The sequence below is a fragment of the Magnolia sinica genome, chromosome 5 (genome assembly GCF_029962835.1).
Source record: "Magnolia sinica isolate HGM2019 chromosome 5, MsV1, whole genome shotgun sequence".
Lineage (NCBI taxonomy): Eukaryota > Viridiplantae > Streptophyta > Magnoliopsida > Magnoliales > Magnoliaceae > Magnolia > Magnolia sinica.
Genome location: NC_080577.1, coordinates 11,683,649 through 11,709,770, shown reverse-complemented (window position 1 = coordinate 11,709,770; position 26,122 = coordinate 11,683,649). Strand labels below are relative to the sequence as shown.

General features: G+C 39.8%; 3 protein-coding genes across 5 annotated transcripts in view; all 3 read left to right on the top strand.

Moving 5' to 3' along the window:
• Positions 1-21,675, top strand: part of LOC131245449 (uncharacterized) — a 59,878-nt gene extending 38,203 nt beyond the window's left edge. The window contains exon 7 of the mRNA XM_058244930.1: positions 21,460-21,675. The gene's annotated coding sequence lies outside the window, so the exon portion shown is untranslated. The remainder of the gene's footprint in view (positions 1-21,459) is intronic.
• Positions 632-21,675, top strand: LOC131245450 (uncharacterized). Of its 3 annotated transcripts, XM_058244936.1 has the most exons (5): positions 632-1,630; positions 18,988-19,105; positions 19,562-20,104; positions 20,524-20,699; positions 21,403-21,675. In XM_058244936.1, exons 1-3 carry the CDS (start codon positions 828-830, stop codon positions 19,763-19,765), a joined length of 1,125 nt encoding a protein of 374 aa, XP_058100919.1. In that variant the 5' UTR covers positions 632-827; the 3' UTR covers positions 19,766-20,104; positions 20,524-20,699; positions 21,403-21,675. The 3 variants fall into 3 exon arrangements, with proteins under 3 accessions (XP_058100919.1, XP_058100918.1, XP_058100920.1); XM_058244935.1 differs by lacking the exon at positions 21,403-21,675 and having other exon boundaries at positions 20,524-20,817; XM_058244937.1 differs by lacking the exons at positions 19,562-20,104; positions 20,524-20,699; positions 21,403-21,675 and adding an exon at positions 19,268-19,550 and having other exon boundaries at positions 633-1,630; positions 18,988-19,212.
• A 2,448-nt stretch (positions 21,676-24,123) lies between these two features.
• On the top strand, positions 24,124-25,552 carry LOC131246935 (serine/threonine-protein kinase PEPKR2-like). Its single transcript, XM_058247398.1, has 3 exons — positions 24,124-24,643; positions 24,766-25,062; positions 25,479-25,552. The coding sequence occupies exons 1-3, from the start codon at positions 24,124-24,126 to the stop codon at positions 25,550-25,552; spliced, it is 891 nt and encodes a 296-aa protein (XP_058103381.1).
• The last annotated feature ends 570 nt before the right edge of the window (positions 25,553-26,122 follow it).

Here is a 26,122-nt window from a genome sequence, read left to right as displayed (position 1 = left end):
ACTCAGGGTAAATGATTACACATCGGACACATTAGCGCATGTGGTATGCTTTGTACATGTGTGGTAATAGTAAGATAAGGGGTACAAGAGAAGATGCCGAAGATGTGGCACATTAGTGCATTCGGGGTTCTTTACAAGTGTGGGACATAAGAGAAGATGGTTGGTGAAACACACATGGCAGTGGTACGAGTGGGGCATAATTAAAGATAAACAATATCTCATTTGACACATGTGTCACATGTGAGGAGATTAAACATGGATAGCAACATATTTAGGCTTTAACTCTTGAAAATCATTTTTTTCTTCTATTGGAAAATACATTTGGTAGGGATGGAGGTAGGAGAATAAGTTCATTTATTTTCTTACAAAAATAGAAAGCCAAAAATAGTATTTTTCATATTTTTTTGGGAAAATGCATTTTAAGAATGGAGTTTATTTTCCTACAAAAACAGGAAATGAGAAATGGTATTTTCCATCGTTTTTCACAAAAAAGGATCATCAAAAAATAGAAAGTAAGTTTCACAGGAAATACTATTTCATTTCTATTACTTTTCGTGAATCTAAACAGGTAGTCAGGATGTGTGTACGTAATGAAAAGGAGCGATGCACAACTCGGTTCGATCGTCCAAACACAAAACATGGACGTCCATGAACAAATCCTGGACATGGCCATATTGTCTAAGTGACTTGTCCGCGCATCCAAACGAATCCCAACAGGGGTATTTCGGGTATTCCACTCAACGAGTTTCTTAAACCCAAAACGCTGGAGAATTCCCAGCTTCCTCTGCCTTTCTTCCATTACTCCAGAATCTCTTGTAAGCAAAAGCATGGAGATTATCAAGAGAACCCTTCGGGCCCATTATTTCTGTAAAATCCTCAAACTGCAAAACCCTTCGCGATCCCTTTCTCACTCTCATTCTTCTCTTTTCCTGCTCGGACATCTAGATTCTCAGGTTTTCTCCTCTCTTCCTTCCATCTCTCGAACTATCTCATCTTCAGCGGCTTTTTCTCAAGAAGCTGTCGACATCACCGAAGAACGAATCGAAGAAACTGATTTGATCTATTTGGAGAAGAACGGCAGAAAGTCGGATGCAGTTGAATCGGCATCAGAATCTCAAAATGCTGGGAAATCTATCAAGAAACAGAAAAGATCGGAGAAGAAAAAGAAGAATACGAATAGGAAGCCTCTGGATAGTTCAGCATCTCTGGAAATCAGAGAACTGAAGGAGAAGATACGGAATTTGGAGAGAGATGTGGAGATTCTGAAAGCCAATGGAAGTTCGCATCCCAAAACGGAGAAGAAAGATGGGTTCAGAACCGACCGACCTAAATCTAACGGCCTGTATTCTCTCTTTGCGAAACCTTCGATTTCTGAGAAGAAATATGCTCCGCCCAGGGAAAAGAAGTTGAGTGATACTGTAGAATCGAGATCTTTGGAAAAAGTACCAAAAGAACTTTCTCCTGAGATGCTTTCATTCGTGAACTGTTTGCATGAGGAAGGATACCTGAGGAATGCTAATTTCTTGAAAGAGGGGCAGTTGGATCTCCAATGCTTCTCCAGCAGTTATTCCCAAAGCTTCCTAAAGTCTGCCGCAGAAAGGTTTGGGTGCGACCATCAAGATATTGCAAAGTACGCACTTTCACCTTAGGAAATTACAGTGTAAAGCCTTTTATTTTCATTTTCTTTTTGGTGTTTAGGATACTTCTGCTAGAAGGATTGATGATCTAGAGAATTCAATTCCAAGCATTTTAGGTCTAGCTTTGTAAAGATGTTTTGGCTTGTTATAAAGATCAACTTGGAATATAATAATGTTGGACAAATTAAGGATAATCTCATGCACAGCTAGGATTGAAAGAAATCAGGCTAGAAAGTTCGATCCAAGGGACTAGCGCACATTTATAGCTTCCGATGGCTATAACTTTGCAACCAGTTATCTGTTTCGTGCGTATGATATGTCATTGGAATGTTATCAACGAGCTCTACATGTTGGCTAATGCCAAAGGCCGTTTGCCCCTGAATTGTTTCCAAAAGACATGTCATTTTAGGGTTACTTTTTAGTTTTAGGTCATTTTTTACTATTTTCAGTGAGTTGCATTTTTACTATTTTTAGGATTTCTTGAATCCTATAATAACTTAAGTCCTTAGTCATGAGAAAGAGATTGAGTCAATTTGGAAGTCATTTACCATTTTTAACATATTTTGTGAAAGTTTTGAATTCAGGGTTTAGGACTTATGTAAGTCATATGAGAGGCATTGTAAATAGATTTTCATCAATAATATTACTTTTATTTCTCATTTTTTAGAGACTCCTCTCTTAATAGATTCAAGGGCAATTTTTTAGAAGCAGACGACCATGTCTTCTCTTTTATCGATGCACTTGCTATGTTATTTGATATCAAAGTGAGGTCTTTCTTCAGATTGATTGCTTTCAACAAATAGGGTGGGAACAATTCTTCGAATAGTGTTCCAAAGAATCAACTTGTGACTAAGGCAGAGTTCGCGGCCGTGTGGAGAGCCATCTAGGAACCGCAACCAATGGTTGCTTAGTTGTTTGAGACCATGGGGCTCAACCAAAATAAGTGGTAATGAATGGCCCACGACTGGCGAAGGGGATTGCAATTGGCCAGTTCATGATTCAACAGATCCAACACTTATGGCAAATTGTAGATTGCAAATTTTTGGTGCCAAGTCTAGCAATGAGGAGGTGGGTGATATTATCCTCCATCATAGAGGGTGAGAAGGCGTTGGACAGGATCAGGACTACTGACTTGAGGTAGATCTCCTTTCCTCCGATGGGCATCTTCACATCAAGGATTTCCTCGATTGGCTTACTTGGGCAAAGCTATTCTTTGATTACATGGAGATTCCTGAGGAGAAAAAAGTGAAGTTTATAATGTACAAGTTTAAGGTGTAGCGTCAACATGATAGGAACAACTCCAATTCTCAAGGATGCGATAATCGAAGGCACTAATACAAACTTGGCCGCAGATAAAGAAGTTGATGCAAGCAGGATTCTGGCTAGCAAACTACCATCAAGTATTGTTCCAATAGTACCAAAATTGTTGCCAAGGAAGACGTACAGTGAAGGATAATATGGAAAAATTCTACTGCTTATCTTCAAGTAACGACTTAATAGAGACTGAATTGCAACAAGTTGCAAGATTTACAAGCAGACTGCAGATGGCTATACAAGATTATGTCATATGATGCAATCTGTTTGAACTTTTAATGAAGTTGTTAAGTTGGCGATTAGAGTAGAGACACAACTAAATAGACTTTTCGGGAGGGCCCAAGCAATAGGGAGGACCACTTCTAAGCCCACACTGGCTACGATTCAGGTTCAAGATAAAGAGCCAGTCAGGGGATGGTCTCGAGCTTTTGTTGCCATGAACCAAGATTTGAGGAGTGGACAAACTACAAGCCAGGCAACAAGGAGGAGCACCCAACACTAGGAATGCTTATTAATTTAAAACCCCTATGCTCCACCCTAACCGGCCAACTGTTACAGTTGTGGTCAACCTAGGCATTGATCCAATTAATGCCCTCAGAGACAGGTGGCTAACCTAACTACTAAGAGAAGGCGGATGAGGATCAGTCAAAACCTGACAATGAGGTAGAGGAAGATCTCTGGGATGAGGGTGAAGACGACAAGTGGACTTACAAAGATCAAGGGGCATCACTTGTCATGAGGAAACTACTGTATACTCCAAAGCAGGAACCAATATCACAGCAACTGACATCTTCAGAGTCACGTGTACAGTCAATGAGAAAGTTTGACTTGATCATCGAATGTATTGGTGACAATAGTGAGAATATTATGTCCAAGGCCATGGTGGACAAGTTGTAGCTGAAGACAGAAAAACACGCTTCTCCATACACAATTAGCAAGATTAAAAAAAAAAAAACTAACGAAGATGCCAAATTTTGTTATCAATTGGTAAATATTATAAAGATGAAGTGCCAAGTGATATGGGAGTTTGTCACATATTACTTAGAGGACCATGACAGTACGATGTAGACTCTATGCATAGAAATGAGCTAAAGGAGAATGAAATATTATAGGGCAGGATGAAGGAGTGCCTCTTGAAGATGAAGATGAAGAAGAAGAAGAAGAGTAGGTACATGCAAATGGAGATGCTCTCGAGGTAACCATTGTCGACTACTTAATAAATCCATGGATGGATCAATTGTTTCATATGTGCATCAACATATGTGATCACTCCAAGAAGGATCCACCATTGGATCACTTGATGGATTTACAGACAGATTGACAATCAGTTAGAAAAGTTATGATTGAGTTAAAACCTTAGTTGGTGGATGGATTTATAAAAGGGATCGGTGGATTGATGGATACAAATGACTCAATGGTTAAGGAGATAAATACTTTTATGGTCATTTGGTCAAGCTCTAAGCAGATCATCACCCTTTTACCTTCTCCACAATAATCAAAGTGCATAACTTGAAAGCTAGTAGTGACAACAACAACAATGTGGCCAGTTGACATTAGTCAAGAGTGACCAATCACAAATCCATTGTTAGAAAAGAGGTGGGAATTGACGTACCTGACATGAACGATTGAAAGAAGTGGAAGGTAATGTTTCATTTTATAAAGTTCCACCGTAAGTATAAAATTTCAATCCAGTGTGTAGGCTTTCACCATCACTAGTTGCTAAAGGCAGAAAAGATGGGCTACAAAAGCAGGTAATTGTGATGTGCTACAATCATTCTAAACTCGACGATGGGTCTAATTTTTCAAGTGTAGGGGTCTGATGTTAGACAAGTCAAGGAAAATTTCATCAACAGCTAGGATTGAAAGAAATCAGGCTAGAAAGTTCAATCCAAGAGTCTAGGGCACATTATAGCATTATAGCTTCCGACCATAAATTTGTGACCTCTTATTTGTTTAGAACCTATGGTATGTCATTTGAACGGTATCAACGGGCTCTACATGATGACCAATGCCACAGGCTATTGGCCCCTAAATGATTTTCTAAAAATAGGTCACGTAAGGGGTTTGAGTAAAGTCATTTTTGCTATTTTTATTAACAATTTTTACTATTTTTAGGGTTTTAGGAGCCCTATAATAGCTTAAAGTCCTTGTTTGATATTTCAAAGAATTTGAATCCGTTTAAAAGTTGTTTACTACTTTTAGACTTCTAGTAAATTTATTACTTTAGGAAACTTTACTATTTCAGGAAAGTTACGAATTTAAGGTTTAGGACTTATATAAGTCATGTGAGAGGGCTTTGTAAACAAACTTTCATCAATAATATCATTTCATTTCTCTTTTATTTTTAAAGATTTCTCTCCTTGTGGATTCAAGGGTTATTTTTTAAAAGAAGACAATAATCTCCTCTTTTATCTATGCGCCTGCCAAGCAAGACCTAAAGAGTTGGATAGAATTGTCTTTGTTGTTGTTGATTTTTGGTCTCTAAGAATTGATTGGTTGAGTTTAGGCTTTCAACATTTCAACACTTTCATGCAGTAGTTTTTCAGTCAAAAGTCTACATCCGTTCTGTGTCTTGCCCCACAGGCACCCTTTGGACTTGCAACTTTACACGCAGCCAATGTGCTACCATGGCAAGTGTTTGGGAAATCTGAGTGCATAAGGTGGCCCTCAAGCAAAGGCTTACATAAAAATCAGGCTAGTCAACTTTTGTGGTTGGCTAGCCATATATGAAAAGAATGGGAGGTTGGGAACAAACTTACTGATTGTCCACATTCGACAAATATATATGCCTACCTAATGAGTATATCAGCGTGTTTTTTTTTTTTTGTTTGTATAATCATCTTCGCAACAGGGGTCACCTTATGCATTTCGTACACGTCCTAAAAACTTCCATGTTGGCACCTGTGCTTCATGTAAAGGGCTCTCTTGCGTGCGACCTGTGTTTATATGGAAATCGGTAAAGTTCACACACTATGGAATTACCAAAATACCATGCATGGAATGTACTGACCATATCCAAAATCATCAGTCACTCCCTTGCTCATAAGTCATGAGGGTTAATGGATAATAGCAATCATCCCACTATGGTTTAATGTCAGCCATTGATCATCATGATCTTAGCCTTACTGTAAAAATTTGGGTTGTGTTTTTAATACTGGATTTGCAAAAAAAATTAAAATCAGTTCCTTTGGGATGCAGTAATAGAAAGATTTGAAAGAAAGTTATTAGTGTGGAAAAGCCGGTATTTATCTCTTGGCAGTCAAATAACCCTCATTAAAGCCACTTTGTCAAATTTGCCTTTATGCTTCATGTCATTATTCAGATGCCTGAAGTTAGTGTTGGCTAGGTAGGAAAGACTGAGGCGCAAATTTTTGTGGCAGGGATTGGATGAGAAGAAAATGTTTCATTTGAGTAGTTGGAACGAAGGAATGTGTATTATGGAGGGTGTTATAGCTTATCCATTCTAAATATGGATGCGTTGAAGGAGGGTGGTGGACTAAAGATTCTTCTGCATATAGAGCTTCAACAATTTAGATAGCATCTGTAAAGTTGAAATTCTATGAAGCGATTGGCTTTGTCTTTCAGAATGGGGAGAAGATTCGCTTTTGGGAGGCCATATGGATTGGGAAAGAGCCATTGCAATCTATGTTTACAATAATGGCTTAGATTGTTATGGTTTGCAATGTTTGTTTGAAGAGTTGTTTTTCCGTTTGTGGAGACGCCATTGTTTGGTCTCTCCTTATCGTGATTTTATGAACGAGGATAAAGTGGAGGAGTTATTGAGGCTCCTAGATCACATCCATTCATGCATCTTGGTGATAAGAGAACAAGATAGGATGGTTTGGTGAATGGAAAAATCAGAGCTCTGCTCTGTTCAATCATTCTACCACGTGATTTGGAGCAACAGAGGGGAAGCCGGTTCGCTATAATGAGAAAAAGTTGCATTTGAAAAGTTTGGAGTTTGTAGGCCTATAGAAGAGGGGGGAGCAAGCATAAAAAAATTTGGGTTTGATGAGTGGTGCTATGTTGGGTAAATGGTTGTGGCGGTTTGGAATGGAGGAAGGTGCATTATGGAAGGAGCATGTAGCAAGTAAATATGGATGTGCTGAAGGAGGGTGGTGGACTAAAGATTCTTCCATGTATGGAGCTTCAGCAATTTGGAAAGTGATAGAATTCTGTAGTTGAAATTCTATGAAGGGATCAGCTTTGTCCTTCCGAATGGGGAGAAGATTCGCTTTTAGGAGGCCATATGGATTGGGGAAGAGCCATTGCAATCTATGTTTCCAAGAATGGCTCAGCTTGCTACAGTTTGCAATGTTTGTGTGAAGCATTGCTTTTCCATTTGTGGAGATAACATTGTTTGGTCTCCTCGCCGTGATTCCATGAACAAGGATAAAGTGGAGTTATTGAGGCTTCTAGATCACGTCAATTTATGCATCCCAGTGATAGGAGAACAAGATAGGATGCTTTGGCGAATAGAAAAATCAAGGCTCTTCTCTGTTCAATAATTCTATCATTCGACGGAGGGGGGACTGATTTGCAATAACGATGCATGTGTGGTTCCTAACATTTGTCTCATGTGCATGGCAAATGCTGAATCAGTCGCTCACCTTTTTGTATACTATTCGTTTGCTCATTGTATATGAGGTGGATTTAAGGTCTTTTCTCATTTCCTGGGCTATGCTGTACTCAGTTGATAGTCTTCTTTTGGCTTGGCACGGCGTAGGAATTAAGAAGTAGGATAGGGATATCCGGAGACTTAAAGTCTCCTGGTGGGTCTTTAGGCAATTTGGGAGGAAACGAATGGGAGGTGTTTCATAAATGCTAGTAGCAGTGTGGAGTGTGTCTAGCTAAGGGCAAGGGATTTTGTAATTGAATGGACTTATTCAATTGAGAGGCTTAAAGATTGTTCTTTTCTATTTTAGTTTGTATTTAGTTTGCGCCAGCTCAGCGCTTTTTTTTAATGAATTCTTTTGCTACCTTTCAAAAAAAAAAAAGCTTTAAAATCAGCTGTCCACCACACATTGACCTTCCTCTTTTACTCAGCCTCTTGGAACCAGCAATCGTAGAGGCTCACATTGACACCACTCACATGCCAACATGGTCTGACCTAGTATTAATGCCAATGAAACTATTACGCACTCCCCAAAGAGTGAGCAAGCAAAGTAGGGGCATAGAGAGGCCGTTTCTAGTCACCCACACATGCAATGTCATGCTTGAGTAGTTGACTAGGGAAATAGCAATGTCAACATGGTTAGACCCCACACTACCCTTTAGCACTACTATTATAATTTACATGCTACCCACAGAGGGGAAACAATTTGACGCAGGACAACCCTAATTATGATGCATGCTCATGGAGATAATTAAACAGCGGAAATAAAAGGAATAAATGATCTAAAATTCTAACAATAATCATCATAACTGAGAAAATCATAAAGGAAACATGCAATGGAGCGGGCCATCACTACAACCATGGAGTATGGAATTCAATTACTACTTAGGTTGGATCCGGCGAGGGATGAGACCTCCCGATCTTGCATGGTCACACCCAATCGATCAATGAAGATCACTAGTCCGAAGAACCAAGAAGTTTCTCGGATTAGGGATTTGAGAATTTGGGGATTTAGGGTTTAGATCGGTTCTCAAGATTTTGATCGAAGAGGAATTAGCCAAAACAAAAAAAATAGAAGAAAGAAAGTTATTACCTTGAGGAAGTTGGAGGGGCACAAGAAGAAATTAGAAGAAGAAGATCAAGGGGAGAGAAGAAGCACCATTAGAGAGAAGAGAGGAAGGAGGCAACTAAAGGGTTTGCTTTTCATTCATCAATAGTTGAAATTCGTGTTTAGGGCTTTACCCCACTTAAATAAGCACATAAAGACATAAAATTACTAAAATACCCCTAGGATAAGCAAATAAAGATATAAGATTACTAAAAGACCGCTAACTAAGTCAAAAAACGTACAAATAACATAAGTATGGGAAAGTTTGGGCGCTCGGTCCTCTTTCTCCAATCTTCCTTCACATGTGTCTTCCCTAAGTGGGGTCTTCTATATGTCCAATCACATGTGAAAGGTCTTCAGCTCCTCAATATTCGCTTATCCACAAGGACGGCACTTGTGGTTGGCGCTTTCTTCGTTGGTACACCTTGAATGCACCTGTGTCCGCATCAATTCCCCTCGGGTGAGAAAAACTCGACCCCGACGAGTTGAAACTTTTGTAACGCTCAAGTAGATCTGGATCAATACCCTGCAATGCGTCGCCCGACAGCCACGTAGATTCAGACGATGGTTTGTTCTTCCACTTGACAAGATACCTTTGTAAACCCCCATCTCTCGTGTATACTATCTCGTCATCCATTATTTCCTCAATTGCTTCTTTATGGGTATTGGGTGGAGGAGGGGGTGGAAGGGGTTGGGTAGCAAACTCAGAAAAAGGCCATGAAAGGGATGATGTATCAACAATGGGAGTATGGGCACGGACTAGATCTTCCACATTAAAAGTTGGATTAATGCTCATTTCAGATGGAAGGTCAACCCGATACGCCTTGGACCCAACCTTTTGTAATATCTTGAATGGTCTAGCACTACGCGCTTGTAATTTCTTTGCAGATCCTTGAGAGAATCGCTCTGGCCTTATTCGCACCATTACATAGTCTCCTTCTTGAAATTCTTGCACTCTACGATGAGAATCAGCTAAAACTTTATAATCATCATTGCTCTTATTTAACCGCTGTCTAATATGTGTATGTAAATCATGAATATGGCGTGCGAATGCATCAGCTGACTCAGAAGACCTTTGGGTAACAGACATAGGTAAGAGATCTATGGGCATTCTAGGTTTATAACCACTTACAATTTAAAAAGGACTCAACCCTGTAGATCTATTAATTTAAGTCGACCCATTAAAAACTAAGCAAGTTCCTTCATAATGGTAAAATTAGAATCCACAAGAATCTTGAAAAGCATGAATCACAAAGCCACTAGACAACGTAGAAGATTTCCAAGGCTAATACGGTTTACCACTTCAATTTGACCATCTGTTTGTGGGTAGTAAGTTAAGCAGTAGAAAATTGCAAATGAGTTCCAATAATGTGCCACAGTGTCCTTCCAAAAATAGCTAGTAAATCGAACATCACGATCAGACACTATGGTAGTTTTAGGTAACCAATGGAGACGCACCACACCATCAAAAAAAGACGAGCAACATGAGATGCATCTGACGTTTTCGAACATGGGAGGAAATGCGCCATTTTAGAAAAAGGGTCCACCACAACGTTACAGCGAGGAAATCCCGGTTGTTTCGGTTTCCTCGTTTGGGAGACCGAGCACGAAGTCCATACTAATGTCCTGCCATGGGGCATGTGGAACTGGCAATGGCGTGTACAGCCCCGTATTTTGCTTTCTTTGCTTTGCCCGGTGACATGTTCGACCAACAACTTTGGCTACGTCAAATCGCTTGAGGCTTGGGACAAAAGCGATCTTCCACGAGGGCACATGGTCTTATCACGACCAAAATGGCCGGCTATCCCTCCTATGAAGCTCCCAGATGAGGAATTCACGAAGGGACATATGGGTGGAATACAAAGTCTGTCTCCCTTGAAAAGAAAGCCATCTTTAAGAACATAACCACCCATACTATGCTGGTCACTAGAGAGCGACGTGTAAGTACCCCCAAAATCAGGGACATATGGGGTATTCATCTTTCAGTTGCTCAATTCCGACTACCTCTACACTCAAAGAGTTGAGCAACACCACTCTCCTACTAAGGGCATCCACTGGTTTGTTTTCAACCCCGGCATTGTGTTTCAAAACAAACGAATTGAAGAAATTGGACCCAATTGGCATGCCTTGGGTTGAGTTTCTTCGATGCAAATATCTCAAAGCCTTATGGTTAGTCAGAAAACAAAACGAATTCTTGCGGTAGGAGGTAGTGTCGTCAATGTCCGGGCAACGATTGCACTACCGCATAAAATTCTTTGTCGTAAGTGGAGTATTTTTGTTTTGCCTCATCGGGTCACTTATACACCGATCTAAGGCGTGTCCTTCTTGACTCAACAATCCACCTATACCGACACCGTCGCATCGCACGCTACTACAAAGATTGTAGAAAAAAGTCAGGTTGACGCATGACAGGAGCTTCCACCATCTTGCCCTTAATTTCTTTAAAAGCCTTGACGGCGGCTTTAGACCACACGAACTCTCTCTTTTTCATGCACTCGGTAATGGGAGACATGATCGTGTTCAAGCCCCTAAATTCACCTTACAACAAAAATACGATTAAAATAGTAGGCCGTTAAAACTTCGCACCTCATGAATGGAAATCATGTAATAATTGGGGTCTAATATGGAATATTCAACCCAGGGTCTACGTGCATCCCTTCATATGACACTATAAATCCTAAGAACACAACTTGGTTAAATACATGAATGCACATTTCTTAAAATAGATTAGCGTACAACTTTTCCTTCCTAAGGACACTACGAGACCTTCTAAGATTCAAATGTTGGGCATTACTTAGTCTCCTGGTACTCATAAACACGGTAAGACTTCATATCGCTCAAAGTATTAATCCACTAGGAATTAGAACAATTTAAACATCGAGTGGGTGTATACGGCCTCAAAGCTTGGGTCATCACCCGCATGAAAAACTCTTGGGTGCGTTAGATAACATAGCACGAAGGGCATGACCATACCAAAACTCATACAACCCATCTTTCGTCTTAAACGCCGTCTTCCACTCATCGCTCATGGGCGTATACGAATTTGGTGATATCCACTCTTGAGGTCTATCTTAGGAGAATATTGAACATCCTGCAACTGATTAAACAAATCAAGTCTAGGTGATAGGGAACCTATACTTGACAGTAATTTTGTTTATGGCACGGCTGTCCACACACATGCGCCACGTGTCGTCTCTCTTTGGCATCAACAATGCAGGCATGGCACACGGGCTCATACTCTCTTGGATGAAACCCTTTTGTAGAAGCTCATCAACTTGCTTCTTCAACTCTGCATGCGCTACAGGGTTCATCCTGTAGTGAGGAAGGTTCGGTAGAGTAGACCCTGGGACAAGATCAATGGCATGTTGTATGTCCCTCATAGGTGGCAACTCATTCAGTAAGTCTTCAGGAAATACATCACTGTATTCCTTCAGGACCGAGGTCACCTCACGGGGTAACTCTGATAGAACCTCAGGTGTAATTTCTCTAGCCACAAGGGCATACACTATAGAATCCTCCTTAGCCTCTTTTTCAAACTCTCTTGTGTTGATTATATGTAAAGACTTAGGTTTAGATTTTTCCATTTCTCTAGGCTCACTTGCATTCTCATCCTTCTTCTTCCCTAGTGTATTCTCAGGTGGCATGGGATTAAGTTTGATCTTTTTACCATTATACATAAAAGTACACGCATTCGAACGGCCAAAGATCGTAGATCGTGTTATCGAATAGCCACGGTCTACCTAGGATAACATGCCCCACATCCATAGGGAAAACATCACACCAGGGGACTCTTTGTATGACCCAAACTCGATGGAAAGACTAGACATTGCTGGGTGACGGTAGGGATGTCTTGAACGACCAAGAAGGCCATTACCTGATGAGGTGTGGATTTCAGTTTTAAGCGATCTAAGGTGCTAGTGGAAATCACATTTTGACAACTTCCACTGTCCACTATCACCTTACAATTCTTTTCACCACACTTGGCAATAGTGTAGAAGATAGTGCTTCGACGCCAGTCAACACTACTTCTAGACTGAGCTAACACACGCCTGACTACTGCAAGCGTTGCTTCTCCATCCACTTCTTCATCAGTAAGTCCTCCTTCAGGGTGATACTCTTCAACTTCATAATCACCCTGTTCATCTCCACCCTCGTGGGATTCGCCTATAACTAAGGCTCTCTTCGTAGGACACTGATTAGACATGTGGCCAAGGTTGCCACACTCATAGCACCTCACTTGGCTCATGTTACTAGGACCGGCACCAAGAACCCCTTTGCCCTTGTCCTCCCTAGGCCTAGGCGGAATGGTCGCCTGTGCCCTAGGTTGATTACCAATATTAGGTCTAGTTCCTTGGGAACTAGATCTAGTATTGGAGTCTCGGGACTCAAAACGACGAACGACAGGAGCCTTCAGATACTGCTCTAACTCCTGCACAACTAAGTCCGTTAAGGGCCGAGTGATAAGCTCGCGGCCGAAGATCCGCACAAAGGCCCGTCTTAAAACTCGAGAGCGTTACTAGAGGGTCTTCTCGGATATCACATCGCATCACATACTCTTCAAATTTATCGATGTAGTCAGAAATATTGACCCTTGGCGTAATTGCCACTGGTCAAGGAGCTTCTGCCAGTATGAGAGAGGAAGGTACTTCTCCTTCAACTTCTCTTTCATCTCATACCAATGTGTGATAGGGGCTCTACCAACTTTCTCTATCCTACGCTTCGGTGTTGGTCCAGAAAAGCTTGGCTTGACCCACAAGCTTTCATCTTAGCAAACCGCATTTGACGGTTTCGACATGCCATACCACTCAAAGTAGTGGTCCATGTCAGTACCAATCAAGAAATGCCTTGGGATCCAAGCGTCCAAAACTTGGAGCCTCAACTCTCACACTCTTCATCGCACGCTCATCAGGATCATAACGTTCTTGATGACCACATGTGGTTCGTGCCTCTCGCACCACACCACGAGTTACCACGATCTCTCATCCTCACTACCACGGGCACGTGTGGCGGCCACGTGAAGTAGATCTTCAATGATTCCTTCCACTTTGGGAGTGCGCATCTTCCCCTACGGCGGGGTTTTCCTTTTGGGACGCCTCTAGATTGCTCCACCTTAGTCATGGTGGTGGTAATTTGGGTCTCACTCAAGGTGAGCAAACTCACGCCTTTGACTCGCTTCTAGGGCGGTTATCTTTTCTGTATCAATTGAGCAAGTTGCTCAGATAAATGCTCGTTATTCATGGTAGGTTGAAGTCCGAAACCTCTACCTCTTCTCGTGGGCATACAATGAAGACTTGAACCAAACTTTACCTAACTAGACTACTAGGTGTTATGACTTTCAAGATGAATGCGATGAATGCAAAACTACTACGAACTGACACAATTAAGTTGAAACAGGAAACAACTCAAATCTGAAAAATTTCCAGATTAGGAACTTTCTAAAATTGGAAAGTTTCTAAAATTGAAAACTTTTTAAACCTGAAACTTTCCCAAGTTAAACCTAAAAATCAAAATCCTAATTTGATAACTCGATCTAGACAAAAACCATGCAAGCCTGGGCTTTGATACCAAATTTGAACCCTAATTTGATGCATGCTCATGGAGATAATTAAACAGAGGAAATAAAAGGAATAAATGATATAAAATTCTAACAGTAATCATCATAACTGAGAAAATCATAAAGGAAACATGCAATGGAGCGGGCCATCACTACAACCATGGAGTATGGAATTCAATTACTACTTAGGTTGGATTCAGCGAGGGATGAGACCTCCCGATCTTACATGGTCACACCCAATCGATCAATGAAGATCACTAGTCCGAAGAACCAAGAGGTTCCACTGATTAGAGTCATGTGGATCATAGGTGGGAGCATCTGATGGTTGGTCATACATATTATCACTCATAATATAATCACGCATTGTTTTCTTTTTATCAGATGGGTGATAATAATTCTCGCTCCCATAGTTATGATAACCCCAACACTCACGTACTGTCCATGGGGTGTAATTGTTCTCCCGTATATGATCGCATAAGGACTTCTTAACCGATGGAGCGTTATACTCTGGTTGGTTCTCGATGATTGTTTTAGGAAAATTTTGAGACGTAGGTTAATTTCTATCATAATTATCATATATCCCTTCCCAGTGTCTATTAGCTATCTCAGCATACTGATGTTCCCATTCTTGCATATACATGGTGAAACCCTAACTCTAAATCTAATCCTACATATACATGGTGAAACTCTAACTCTGAATCTAATCCTAAAAGAAAATAAAAGAAAAATTCTACAGCAATATGGAAAGTAGGTAGAGGGGAAGTTAGAAAGAAGTTACCAAATTATAGTTCTATGTTAAGGTCTTGCACAAGAAAACAAAACAATTCAGTTTCTAAAAATAGAAAGTCTAAAAAAACATTAAAAAGTTCCTAAAACTTAAAATAGAAAGTAAACAAGTTTCTCAAATAAGAAAATTTTCTAAAAAGGAAAATAGAAAGATTCTAAAAACAAATTAGAAAAGTTCTAAACTTGAATTTGAAAGTAAGTTAGTTTCTAAAAATAAAAGAGATCCTAGAATTAGAAAATTTCTAAAAATAAAAAAATCAAAGAAACTCCTAAAAATAGCAAAATAGAGAGATCAGAAAGAGATTACCAGACTATTCCTTATGGATGCACACAACCACGTACATTGTTTTCTCTTCTTTTAAATTCCACTACCTAGTTTTTGGACACCTATTAATTTCACTCCCTTCATCTCTTAATGTAAAAATCCATAACCATTGACCTACGTTGCACAGTCAGACTCTCATGGTATAACCTTGCAATCCTTATATATTGATGTTCACACCCCAAGTATAGGGTTGTGATGTAGTAATAATCTCGGTAAGATCGAGGTCGAATCCACAGGGACTGAACCTTGTACGTATTCTGAAAATAACTCGAACTAGAACTAGGCGACGATGTAATCTAAATCAGAAAGAATTAAGAGAGTAATGGTGAATTATTAACTAAAACTTGGAAAATATAAAGGTGGTAAACTAGGGTGCCAAGGATCCACTTGTAGAAATCGGGGAAGCCATCTTGCAATGATTCAAGAACACAACTGGAGTCAGAGTCCCATCCTCATCCAGCTGGAAGGTATATCATTAAAAATCCAAATATGAACTTCCTTCGATCTAATTTTCAAGAGATGAGAGATATGAGAATTAGAATTGATTCCATCACAAAACCATACCCATAAGACAAAGCAAACAACAAAATTTAGCCAATCCACCACCAATCATAGAAAGTTATAAACGTTAGGAAGAGTTCCGTCATCTAACCATGCCCAGGAGACGATGGTGAACAACAAGGTTCCCAAGTGCATAACCTCTATAATAGAAGGAACATACTCAAAGCTATTGTAAATCTATTGTAATTTAAGTCACAACAAACCATTAAAAACTAAAAGTATTCCTTCATAATTAAACTAGAATCCACAAGAGTTCGATAAAGCATGAATCGAAACAAAGCAACCATCCTAATCACGCTACAAGCTTCACCTCTTAGCCCTAGCTAAGAGGTTTAACCAACCATGATTATGATTAACTAAAAACTCTTAACAAACACAGAAAAAAAAAAAAAAGAAAACTAAAGAAGAAAGAGAAGAAGACTGCTGCCCCTCTGATGGTGCCTCCATGGCTTAGCTGATGGATCACCTCTCACGACCTTCTCTCTCTTTTATAGCAATAAGGTAGGTCGATTGTGTCGGTGGGAGTCGGTCTCTAGATCTTTCCTGCTTAAGGCAATTTACGCTTACGAAAGAGGGTCGATGGACTTCTTTACGCATCCTGTTTCTGCACAGAAGGAGTTGGCATGAGCTGCGACTCCTTTTCTCTGATTTCAGCCAACGTGGGTAGGGTCTAAATCTCATTCCCAAGCTTTTGAATGGCTCGGATCGAGGCCTGGATCCAATGCCCGATCACGTTACAGCGAGGATATCCCGGTTGTTCCGGTTTCCTCGTTGATTCCGTTCGCTATGAACGAGGGCCCATCTGTGTAGTTGGTGGGGCCCACAATCTCAGATGTCTTCGAAATCCACTCCTTCCATTAGATTTGCAAGGTCATGCCAAGCAATGGCGTCAAATATGGGACAAATTTGAGTCTTAGGTGGGCCACAACACATTTGACAATCCGACCATATCAACGCTCTAACATGCCTGTTGAGGCAACGTAACATTGGCATATATTGGTTGTAGCATCAGGTGGAGTCTACTGTGATGTTTGGTAAGCAATCCACTCCGTTCACCGTCTTTGTCCCACTATGTTATGACGCGGGGTAAAAGATGAGGAAGTTTCATAAATCAGGGGGGCCGCACCATCTAAATAAGTGGAAATTGACACTCACCGTTAAATTTGGTGTTGGTTGACCAGTGTCATGCATTGGTGCTAGTTTTATTTACAAAATTGCCATCAATTCCTCAATCACCTTCCAGCGTCAGTTATGTTATAGTACACCGTCCAAACGCCTTGAAATTTGGCGGATATCCATCATTTTTCATGTTTTTTCCATCGGTTCAGTTTGGATCCCGATCTCCCAAGGATATCCAAGATGCTTTCTTAATGGTTATTGTCTGATCTTGCCCATCGGGTCACTTATACATTGATCCAAGGGCTGAATTTTGACATGTATGGTTAATTTATGGTCCTCAGGCTAGATATAAAGTTTCGAGCCGGACGGATGGTGGGAACCCTGTGATCTTGCATTCTGGACATCTTTCAGGCCCGTTTAAACCCAATCACTTGATCTTCTCGAATCTTTGGCATGTAAATTCCTCGATCTTGGTCCCCTGTGGTCCGTCCCTTGCCTTTGTGATTTTGGAGCGTTAAATTTATGCTTTTAATACCCTTTTCAGTCCAAGCTCTTTAAATTCACCTGGCAACAAAAATACGATTAAAATATGACGTTAAGCATTATCATGTTCGTAAAATCAGGTAATAATTGAGGTCTAATATGCAATATTTGACCCTCAACAATTGATTATCATGTTTTCTTAAGTTGAAAGAAATCTGTCTTGTATGTGATCCACTTTTGAAAGTAATTAAATGTCTCAAACTTTTTAAAGTTTGTGTTTGTTAGAGCTATGTTGTGTGTCATAGCGAAATTAAGGACAATCTCCCACATCTCATTTCTTCTACCAAAACCATATCCTCCATGCATGCTCTCATATCCTTCACTTTCTTTTCTTCCATGACCATTTTAGTCTCCTACAAATACCCTCTCTCCCTTCGGAATTCCTTGCATCAGTCCATCCATATCCACCTTGATTCTATCCTCTAACCCTACTTGTGGCGCATATGCACTAATAACATTGATTATCTCCTCTCCTAACACTAGTTTTATTAATAAAATCCTATCACGTACTCTCCTAACATCTAAAACCTTATCCATTATATTTTTAACTACCACTATTCCTACCCCATTTCTATTATTGTCCTTTCCTATGTGCCAAAGTTTGTATCCATAAAAATGTTTTTTTAAAAAAAAAAATTATATCCATCAATTTCTCTAGTTTTGGTCCCTTAATTTCACTTGGTTTCCTGAATGCAAGCTATGTTAACACTCCTTCATTTCAATGTATCTACTTATGAATAATCTGGTCATTTCCTTTTTATTGAACTGGTCATTGCAATTCAATTTAACAATGTATTCAAATGCAACCCTAGGCATCACCTTAAGATAGGATGATGTCAAGGGCATTACATTCAAGCTTAGAAAGTTGTGAGTTTCTTGACAAGGAAAGCTGTGGCGGTTCCCTTCAATCACTTCCTCTGGTTGGGGCTGGTAATCTTCACAGGCAGCTAGCTCACACCACATATTTTCCTGGATGGATGATGTACCTTGGGCTCAGGACATAGGAAGAGGCTCTTCAAGCTTTCAACCTGATTTGCTAGGAATTTCAATCATTTAACCTGCTTTACTTGGATCAACTGCAATGCTTCTCTTCCTTGGCCTGAAGGAGATCTCTGGTTGAATAGGTTTACTTCAGATACTTTATAGTTATTACTAATTTTGGATCATTTCTATTTTGAAAAACTTCTGTTTGAAAAAGAATCAATAAAATATTTGTAATTATTTTCATCATGTTGGGTCTTAATCAATTGCTAATCGATCTGTACAATCAATCTAATTTGAAATTATTGTAATTAATATAGGAAAGCATATAATTACAATTTGAGCTTCCTGTACAAATTAGCACAATTGACATTTTTCTTACAATCAATTTTACATTATCCAGCTTTCTTTTGTGGTGACTGCCTTAAATTCTTGCTTTTGCAGATGGCTATCTGGCGGTGACTTGAAAAAGGTTGCCCTTTTTGGTTGCCCTACTGTTGAAAGAAAAACCATTTTTGCAGCCAAGGGTCTACGAACTTTCTTCAGAATCGAGGAAGATATCGTAAGCAACTTTTTAACTTTAGGGAATTTTTTCATTATTCGTCTTGAACCTATTCTTCATAAAAGGTTCAAATTTTGTGTACTTGGGAAGCTATTCTCAGGAATCCAGTTTGTGAAAGATATGTTGTCTATGGTGTTTGGGTACTGGGGAAGCTATTCTCAGGAATCCAGTTTGATACTGAGAATGGGGAGGAGACAAAGGAGAGGAGGGGCTTTTTATCCATCTAAAAAATACGATTGTTTGAGGATCCATTCCCCAAAATTTTGCAACCCATCTTCATAAAAGGTTCAAATCCTGGGAATTGGATTCCCATGGGAATTCATGTCCCTCCCTTTTCTCAGGACCTCAACACATTCATCTCCTCGCTATAGAATCCATTTCCTAGGGCTGGATGCCTGGTGATGTTCTTCATCATTCATCTTGAAGATTGTTTTCCCTCATTTTTCATGCACTTAGGTGTGCCGACCTTGTAAATTGAAGAGCTCATGCAAATTCGTGAACCATAGAGTAGTGAAAAAGGAGAACGTTAATTTAGTGGACGCATTGAGGCTCCTTACTGTGTACGCCTCAGACTTGCTGCCCCAGCAGCTGATAGTAACTGATGATTTAAAGCTTTCTATCAACAAATTGCTGAACGAGGTGGTCAATCTCAGCAAATAATGGCTCGATCGAGGGTCCTGATCTTGATGTTTCTGGTATATTAGAAGGTAGGTAAGTGGAAATGAAAGCCCAAGGTAAGGTCTTCAATTTTTATTTTTTTAACAAGATCTTACTACGGAAATCTTGTTGTCAAAGGTGATTCTTGCAATGTAATCTCTTGGTAAGGCGATTCTTGTTGTTGTTGAGGCTATTGTTTATGTTTGAGTTATCTTATTTAGTTTACATGTTAAACATTTCAATTGATCACACTAGGGAGGGTGGCAAACGATAGTGAGACACTTATGCAAAGGTCGGTCTGTGCAGATTTTATGGATTGGGAATGCTTTCCTGCTTGGTTAGGTATTCGGCTTCTTTAATAATATATTCTGGCTATTTAGAGAAGGCCTCAAGTCCAACAGGTTGGACCATAAGTTACCATCCACCCAACAAATAACTTCCAACCCTTCTAAAAGGTTGGCCCCACCATAAGGATCACTTTATGCAAAACTCAGCCCCATTTACTCATCTGATGGGCAACACCATAGAAGATGATGTCTAGCCACTGATAAATAACAAAATACAAGTGTGGCCCACCTAATGAGTGGATGTAGCTATTTTTCACACAAGGTGATGGTCATGACAGAGCTAACTTATTGGAGGGTTGGATGTCACAAATACATGACAGGCTGGATGTTATATGCTGGGTGGATGGTAAGTCTTGTCTAACCATATGGACTCAAGACCTCAAATTGCAGTAACTTATGACATTGACCTGACAGGCCTTGATATCTACCCTCTCAGACGATCCTTGTCATCAAATGGAATGGACAACTACAAGCAGTGGTTCACCGTTAGCGAGGGTCAACTTGGATTGTTACAATCATGTGATGTGGGAAGATCTTGGGGATATCTCCAATCCACCTTGGGGCCTACCATGAATGATTCAGATCTCCAGGTGGGCTCTGCATTCAAACCCTAACACAAACTCAATTTAGCATTGTATGATACCTTCCAAGTGCTTGATGGTCTTCCATACTCATATCCAGTGTTTGGACTGGTCCATTTTATAGGTATATTCTTGTTTTCTTTTTCCTTTTTAGTAGTATTATCATTAAGAGCATACCATCTGCAGATACATTGCATTTTTATTTCTGTTTTCGTTGATTTTTATACATCTTGAATTCTATTATTTATCTCTTGAGGCCAAGTTTAGTTTGTAGACATGGAGCTCATGGTTGGTCGATGAAAGCCATTGATTTGACGGCCCCCATTATCGATGGACCATTCTCCCAGATAGCCTCGGATCTCTTTTATTAATCTTCTAAGTTAACCAGAGATCATTTTGCCTCTTTTCTGACACAGGAACTGTGCGTCACCTGTATACCTACCACTGGCCCCATGCTGAGAGATGGTCCAATGATTTGAAACATCTAGATTTTCGTTTCTACCACAACTCAGTCCTATGTTTATGTTTCAGTGATGATCCTTAACTTTGATTTTTAGAGTTAAATGAGAGCCAAAATAAAAAATGTTCAGATAGTGGCAGGAGGTTCTAAATTCATCTCCAATTGGAGAACCAAAATTTTATTTTCATTGTTCTATATTCATCTCTAGACTGCCGGAATCATTTGTTCAGAGTATCTTATGTTGGATTGTAGAGCATGAGTTCACAAGGTGGATGGTTCAGACGACACATGCGGATAGTCACAACAGAGGTAAAAACAAACTCATTTGCGGGAAGTGCTTTCTTAGTTTTTTGGGGTGTGGAGAAAGGCTGCTCTTTTGTTTTTCTTTTAGGCGGACCTCATCCATTTTTGTTGTGGGGCCCACCCGAAGTGGATTTGTATAGCCCTCTCTTGATATGCATAGACAATCTGGTCTTTTTTGAAAAAAAAAAAAAAAAAAAAAACTCATTTAGCCAAGAGGTTTTACAGGATTCTAGTGTACAAGCCTGATTTTAGCACATGTATTTTGACAAGTGCATGCTACCTAGTAAGTTGCCCGGATTGCTAAGGCATGTCCCATCAGGGACCAGGCCCTGCATTCAATCAATTCCCTCCAAACAAATGTATCCTATCATTGGGACCAATGGTCAACAAAAAACAAAAAAGAAAAGGGATAATGGCTGCAAAATTCCTGAAGAATCTATATTTTACCAAATAATGGTTCTACGAGGAGGTACATTTTGAGGGAAATTATGAAAATATCCTCGTTTTTTTTTTTCTTTTCTTTTCTTTATAAAGCAGCGAAGGTATGCGTATGAAATCCAAACCATCGAACCCCACCATGATGGACATTCGTGGGAGATTTTTGTTCCCTGTTGAGGCCCATTATGTAAACGGCAGTTTTTCCTTCATCCAGTCTGAGTGACCTAATCTACAGGTTGAAGGGAAAATAAACATTACGGTGGGCCATAGGAATGCCTTAACGGTGGTCTTTCAACCACTACTGTTTCCTATGGTGTAGTCCACATGAGATTTGGATCTTATTAATTTTTGAGTAAATGCCCTTAAATGAGATGGGAAAACATATGAATGGCGTGGATATAAAACACATACATCACGGTGGGCCCTACAGTCACGGATCCACCGAGTTCTATGGTCTCTGGATTGTAATAACATTCTCTCCACCTGAAACGCGGTAGGCCCACCCTCACCAAGGAAGGATGGCTTAGGTTTTAGGAATAAAATCCATCATAAAATCGGACGGCTTACATTAGTTACTTACCCCACACGTGCCAAGGAGGAAATCTAGGACGTTCACCAGGTAGGATTGCTATGCAGCTCGCCCGAGCATCAGGATGGTCGTGTTGTTGAGTGACTGATAGTCAATTTTGAATGGACAGAATCTGCGTAAAATACCCAAGCACTGTGGGCCCACGAGTACGTAGATTTACCCTGTTCATCTGAGGGGGACCATTATTTTATATGTAAATACGAAATTTCAGCGGACTAAAAAATTCAATGGGCCACACCAATGTGAACAATTTAGAATTGCTCCTCTAACCTAAAATTTCAGTCCCATTTTAGAGATGGACCCAAATGTGTGCAGATGCACGTGAAAATACTAAGGGTTTGGTCGGATTTTTCTCATCTATAAGATGGACGGTTCCGATTTTGGAGATGATCCATGATGATGGGCCATCACATGACGGAACGGACACTCGTCCGTTCGAACTGCCTCTGGCAGGAAGCACTGGAGAGAGAATAGGAAGGCTTTTCCTCTCATGGCTCGGGTCAAATGCTGTTTGACCGAGCATTTGGTCCAGTGCACAACGAGTGTGCACACTCTCGGTGCGCACACACTATTTGTGTGGCGTCCACAGTGATGTTTGGAGAGATCTACTCCGTCTATCTGGTTCTACGGCCACAAAGACCCAAGTACGTGGGATACTGGGTGTTACAATCTACCCCTGTTAAAGATAATTTCATCCATGAAATTCAATACTTCTACCATTAATGGTAACAAGGTAAATCTAATCAACAATCTAATCTACGGCCACAAACACTCAAGTACGGTCAATTTCCCTATTTCTAAATGTTTACTATTTTTTCCTAGAAATAAATATATATATATATATATATATATATATATATGCATGTACAAGTGTATAAGACTAACTACTGGAATCAGGGCTGTTACAATGCAGATCCAAGACTCAACTGGGCCCCCTCCTTAGGAAATAATAGGGATGGGAACGACCACAGTTGGAAACTTCGGGAGCTAAACATCAGCCTCATGAAAACTACGGTTGTAATGTTTAAATAGTGGCCGTTGTACTGAGTTACTCAGTAGGCTATTATCATAATGAGTAAACTCAGTTGGGTCCACCTTGAATGTCTGTGGTCTATCCACGCCGTCCATCCGTTTTTCCATCTAATTTAAGGGGTTGAGTCCAAATTTGAAACATATCCAAAGATCAAGTGGATCATACCACAGGAAACAGTGGGGACAATGATTTCCACCGTTGAAACATTGCAAGGCCCCACGGTGATGTTTATTTGTCATCTAACCTGTTCATAAGATCATAAAGAGATGGATGGACATAAATATATATATATATATATATAAGCTTGATCCAAAACTTCTGTGGCCCCCAAGAATTTTTCAACGGCAGATGTTCAATTCAACTGTTACTTGTAGTGTGGTGCATTTGAGCATTTTATATGTTTCATTTTGGGTTCAAGCCATAGAATTAGCTGCTAAAATGGATGGACGGAGTGGATAAAAAAACATAAATCATGGTGGACGGCATAGAGTTTACTAAGTCGGCTAAGCGTAGTTAGCACGCAATCCGCTTCCCGCGCGTTTGAAACCGATAAAACACAAGGAAGAATCAAGATACATCGAGAAGACATTTTTCTCTGGAGATAATCGAGATGGTGAGTGAAAAAGGAGAGAAGGTTATTGAAAAGAGAGGATTGAAGGATGAGATGGGCAAGAAAAGGATGGAAGATGATTTTAGAGTTGGTCGGGTGATTGGAAAAGGAACCTCTGGTGTTGTCCGGGTTTGTCATGATAGAATCAGGAAGCGTTGCTTTGCCTGCAAATCAGTGGCGAAGATCGTAGCCTATCGCATCCATGAAGAAATAGAAATAATGCAGCACCTATCTGGTCATCCAGGTGTGGTGACACTACTAGCTGTCTACGAGGATGCCAATTCTTTTCATCTAATCATGGAGATGTGCGATGGGAGTTCCTTGTTGGATGACCTCCATAATAGAAGATTCAAGTCAGAGAGAGATATTGCCGCAGTGATAAAGGAGATTGTATCCTCGTTGAAGTATTGCCATGAATCGGGAGTCATCCACGGTGACATCAAGCCGGATAACATACTTCGAACTAGGTCAGGAAGGTTAAAGATTGCAGACTTTGGTTTCGCTCTGAGGACGTTGAAAGGTAACTTTGAAATCACCAAATACAATATACCCTCACTATAACAAACTTGAATGAGCATTGCATATTTTTTTTAGTTTAAAGGCAACTCAAATTAATGGAATTTTATTATTTTTCAACTACAGGTAAAGAATTATATCCAGCAGGTGGGACTCCTCATTTTATGGCCCCAGAGGTATTACAACGAAGGGTTACAGAGAAATCCGATATATGGGCTGTCGGTGTCGTCTTGCACAAGTTTTTGGTTCACCATGAACCGTTCGACGGGAAGTCTTGCCAAGACGTATTTGATGCGATCAGAACAGTAGAGATAGATTTCAATGATGAGAAGTGGATGTGCGTCTCGGATTCTGCAAAAGATCTGCTGAAGAAAATGCTAAACAAGGATGTTTCTCAACGATTAACTGCAGTAGAAGTTCTAAGTAAGTTTTTTATTTAATAATTGATCGATGATCTTTTATGATTGTCCAGCCTTGGGGCATAACTATTCTAATGATCTAAACTACTATGGGCACCCTTCCATGGATGAGTCGCCTTCTAAACTCACACTGAATACATGCATGATATTGACCATTGATTTGTTAATTGAATTTGGTCTACTGAAAAGAAAATTTGCAATGGTTTATGTCTTGAACTACACCAATCAATGGTCAGGATCTTTGGGAAATGCATAGCAGCCTCCAAAAGAGGGATGGTGCAAACCCATGTGACAAACATGCTTGTGAGCCTGAGTCATGCCTCATGAAAGCTATTGATTCTTTTCTATTGAATTATAATTTCTTTTCTTCTTTTTATATATCTTCATAATCTCGAAATTATCTGTTTATAATGTTTTCAGGTCATCCATGGTTACAAGAAGAGGAAAGCATAATTGACTCCTTAGCCCAGGAAATATTGGGCTTGTGTCTTTGAAGGCACATACATGTTGAGGTCTCTTTTGAGAACACTGGTAAATTTTAAATTTTAAATTTGAAGTTTTTAATTTTTGAATTAGAAGTTTTTAAACATTGATTGATTCATGATTTCACATATCACACCTAGCTTACATTTCTAAAAGTTTTAGTATAATACTGAATTGTTAACTTGATGATTATTGAGAATGATAGGAACCAAACCTATGGAATTTGCCCATCATGTTCAATGAGAAGAAGAAAAAAAAAAGAAACCCAGCTATAAAAACAGTTGTCATCGAAAAAAAACTACCTATTGAAGTTCCTTGAAAGGACTAAAATAGTGTGAAAGCCATCGATGAAAAAATCAAAAGCTATTGAAAAATAATTATCATCGAAAAGGGCTACCTATCGAAGTTTCTTGAAAGTACTGAAATAGTGTGAAAGTTATCGATGGAAAAATCAAAAGCTGGATGAATATTCAATGAGAAAAAAAGAAAAAAAAATACCCAGCTAAAAAACAGTTGTCATCGAAAAGGGTTGCCTATTGAAGTTCCTTAAAAGAAATAAAATAGTGTGAAATCCATCGATG

Bases quoted from the DNA above. Each gene is read 5' to 3' on its own strand.
- LOC131245450 (XM_058244936.1), top strand. From the start codon at position 828: ATGGAGATTATCAAGAGAACCCTTCGGGCCCATTATTTCTGTAAAATC. The intron at 1,631-18,987 runs GTACGCACTTTC...TTGCTTTTGCAG, and splicing joins GACCATCAAGATATTGCAAA to ATGGCTATCTGGCGGTGACT. The intron at 19,106-19,561 runs GTAAGCAACTTT...TCATGCACTTAG, and splicing joins TCAGAATCGAGGAAGATATC to GTGTGCCGACCTTGTAAATT.
- LOC131246935 (XM_058247398.1), top strand. From the start codon at position 24,124: ATGGTGAGTGAAAAAGGAGAGAAGGTTATTGAAAAGAGAGGATTGAAG. The intron at 24,644-24,765 runs GTAACTTTGAAA...TTTCAACTACAG, and splicing joins CGCTCTGAGGACGTTGAAAG to GTAAAGAATTATATCCAGCA. The intron at 25,063-25,478 runs GTAAGTTTTTTA...TAATGTTTTCAG, and splicing joins AACTGCAGTAGAAGTTCTAA to GTCATCCATGGTTACAAGAA.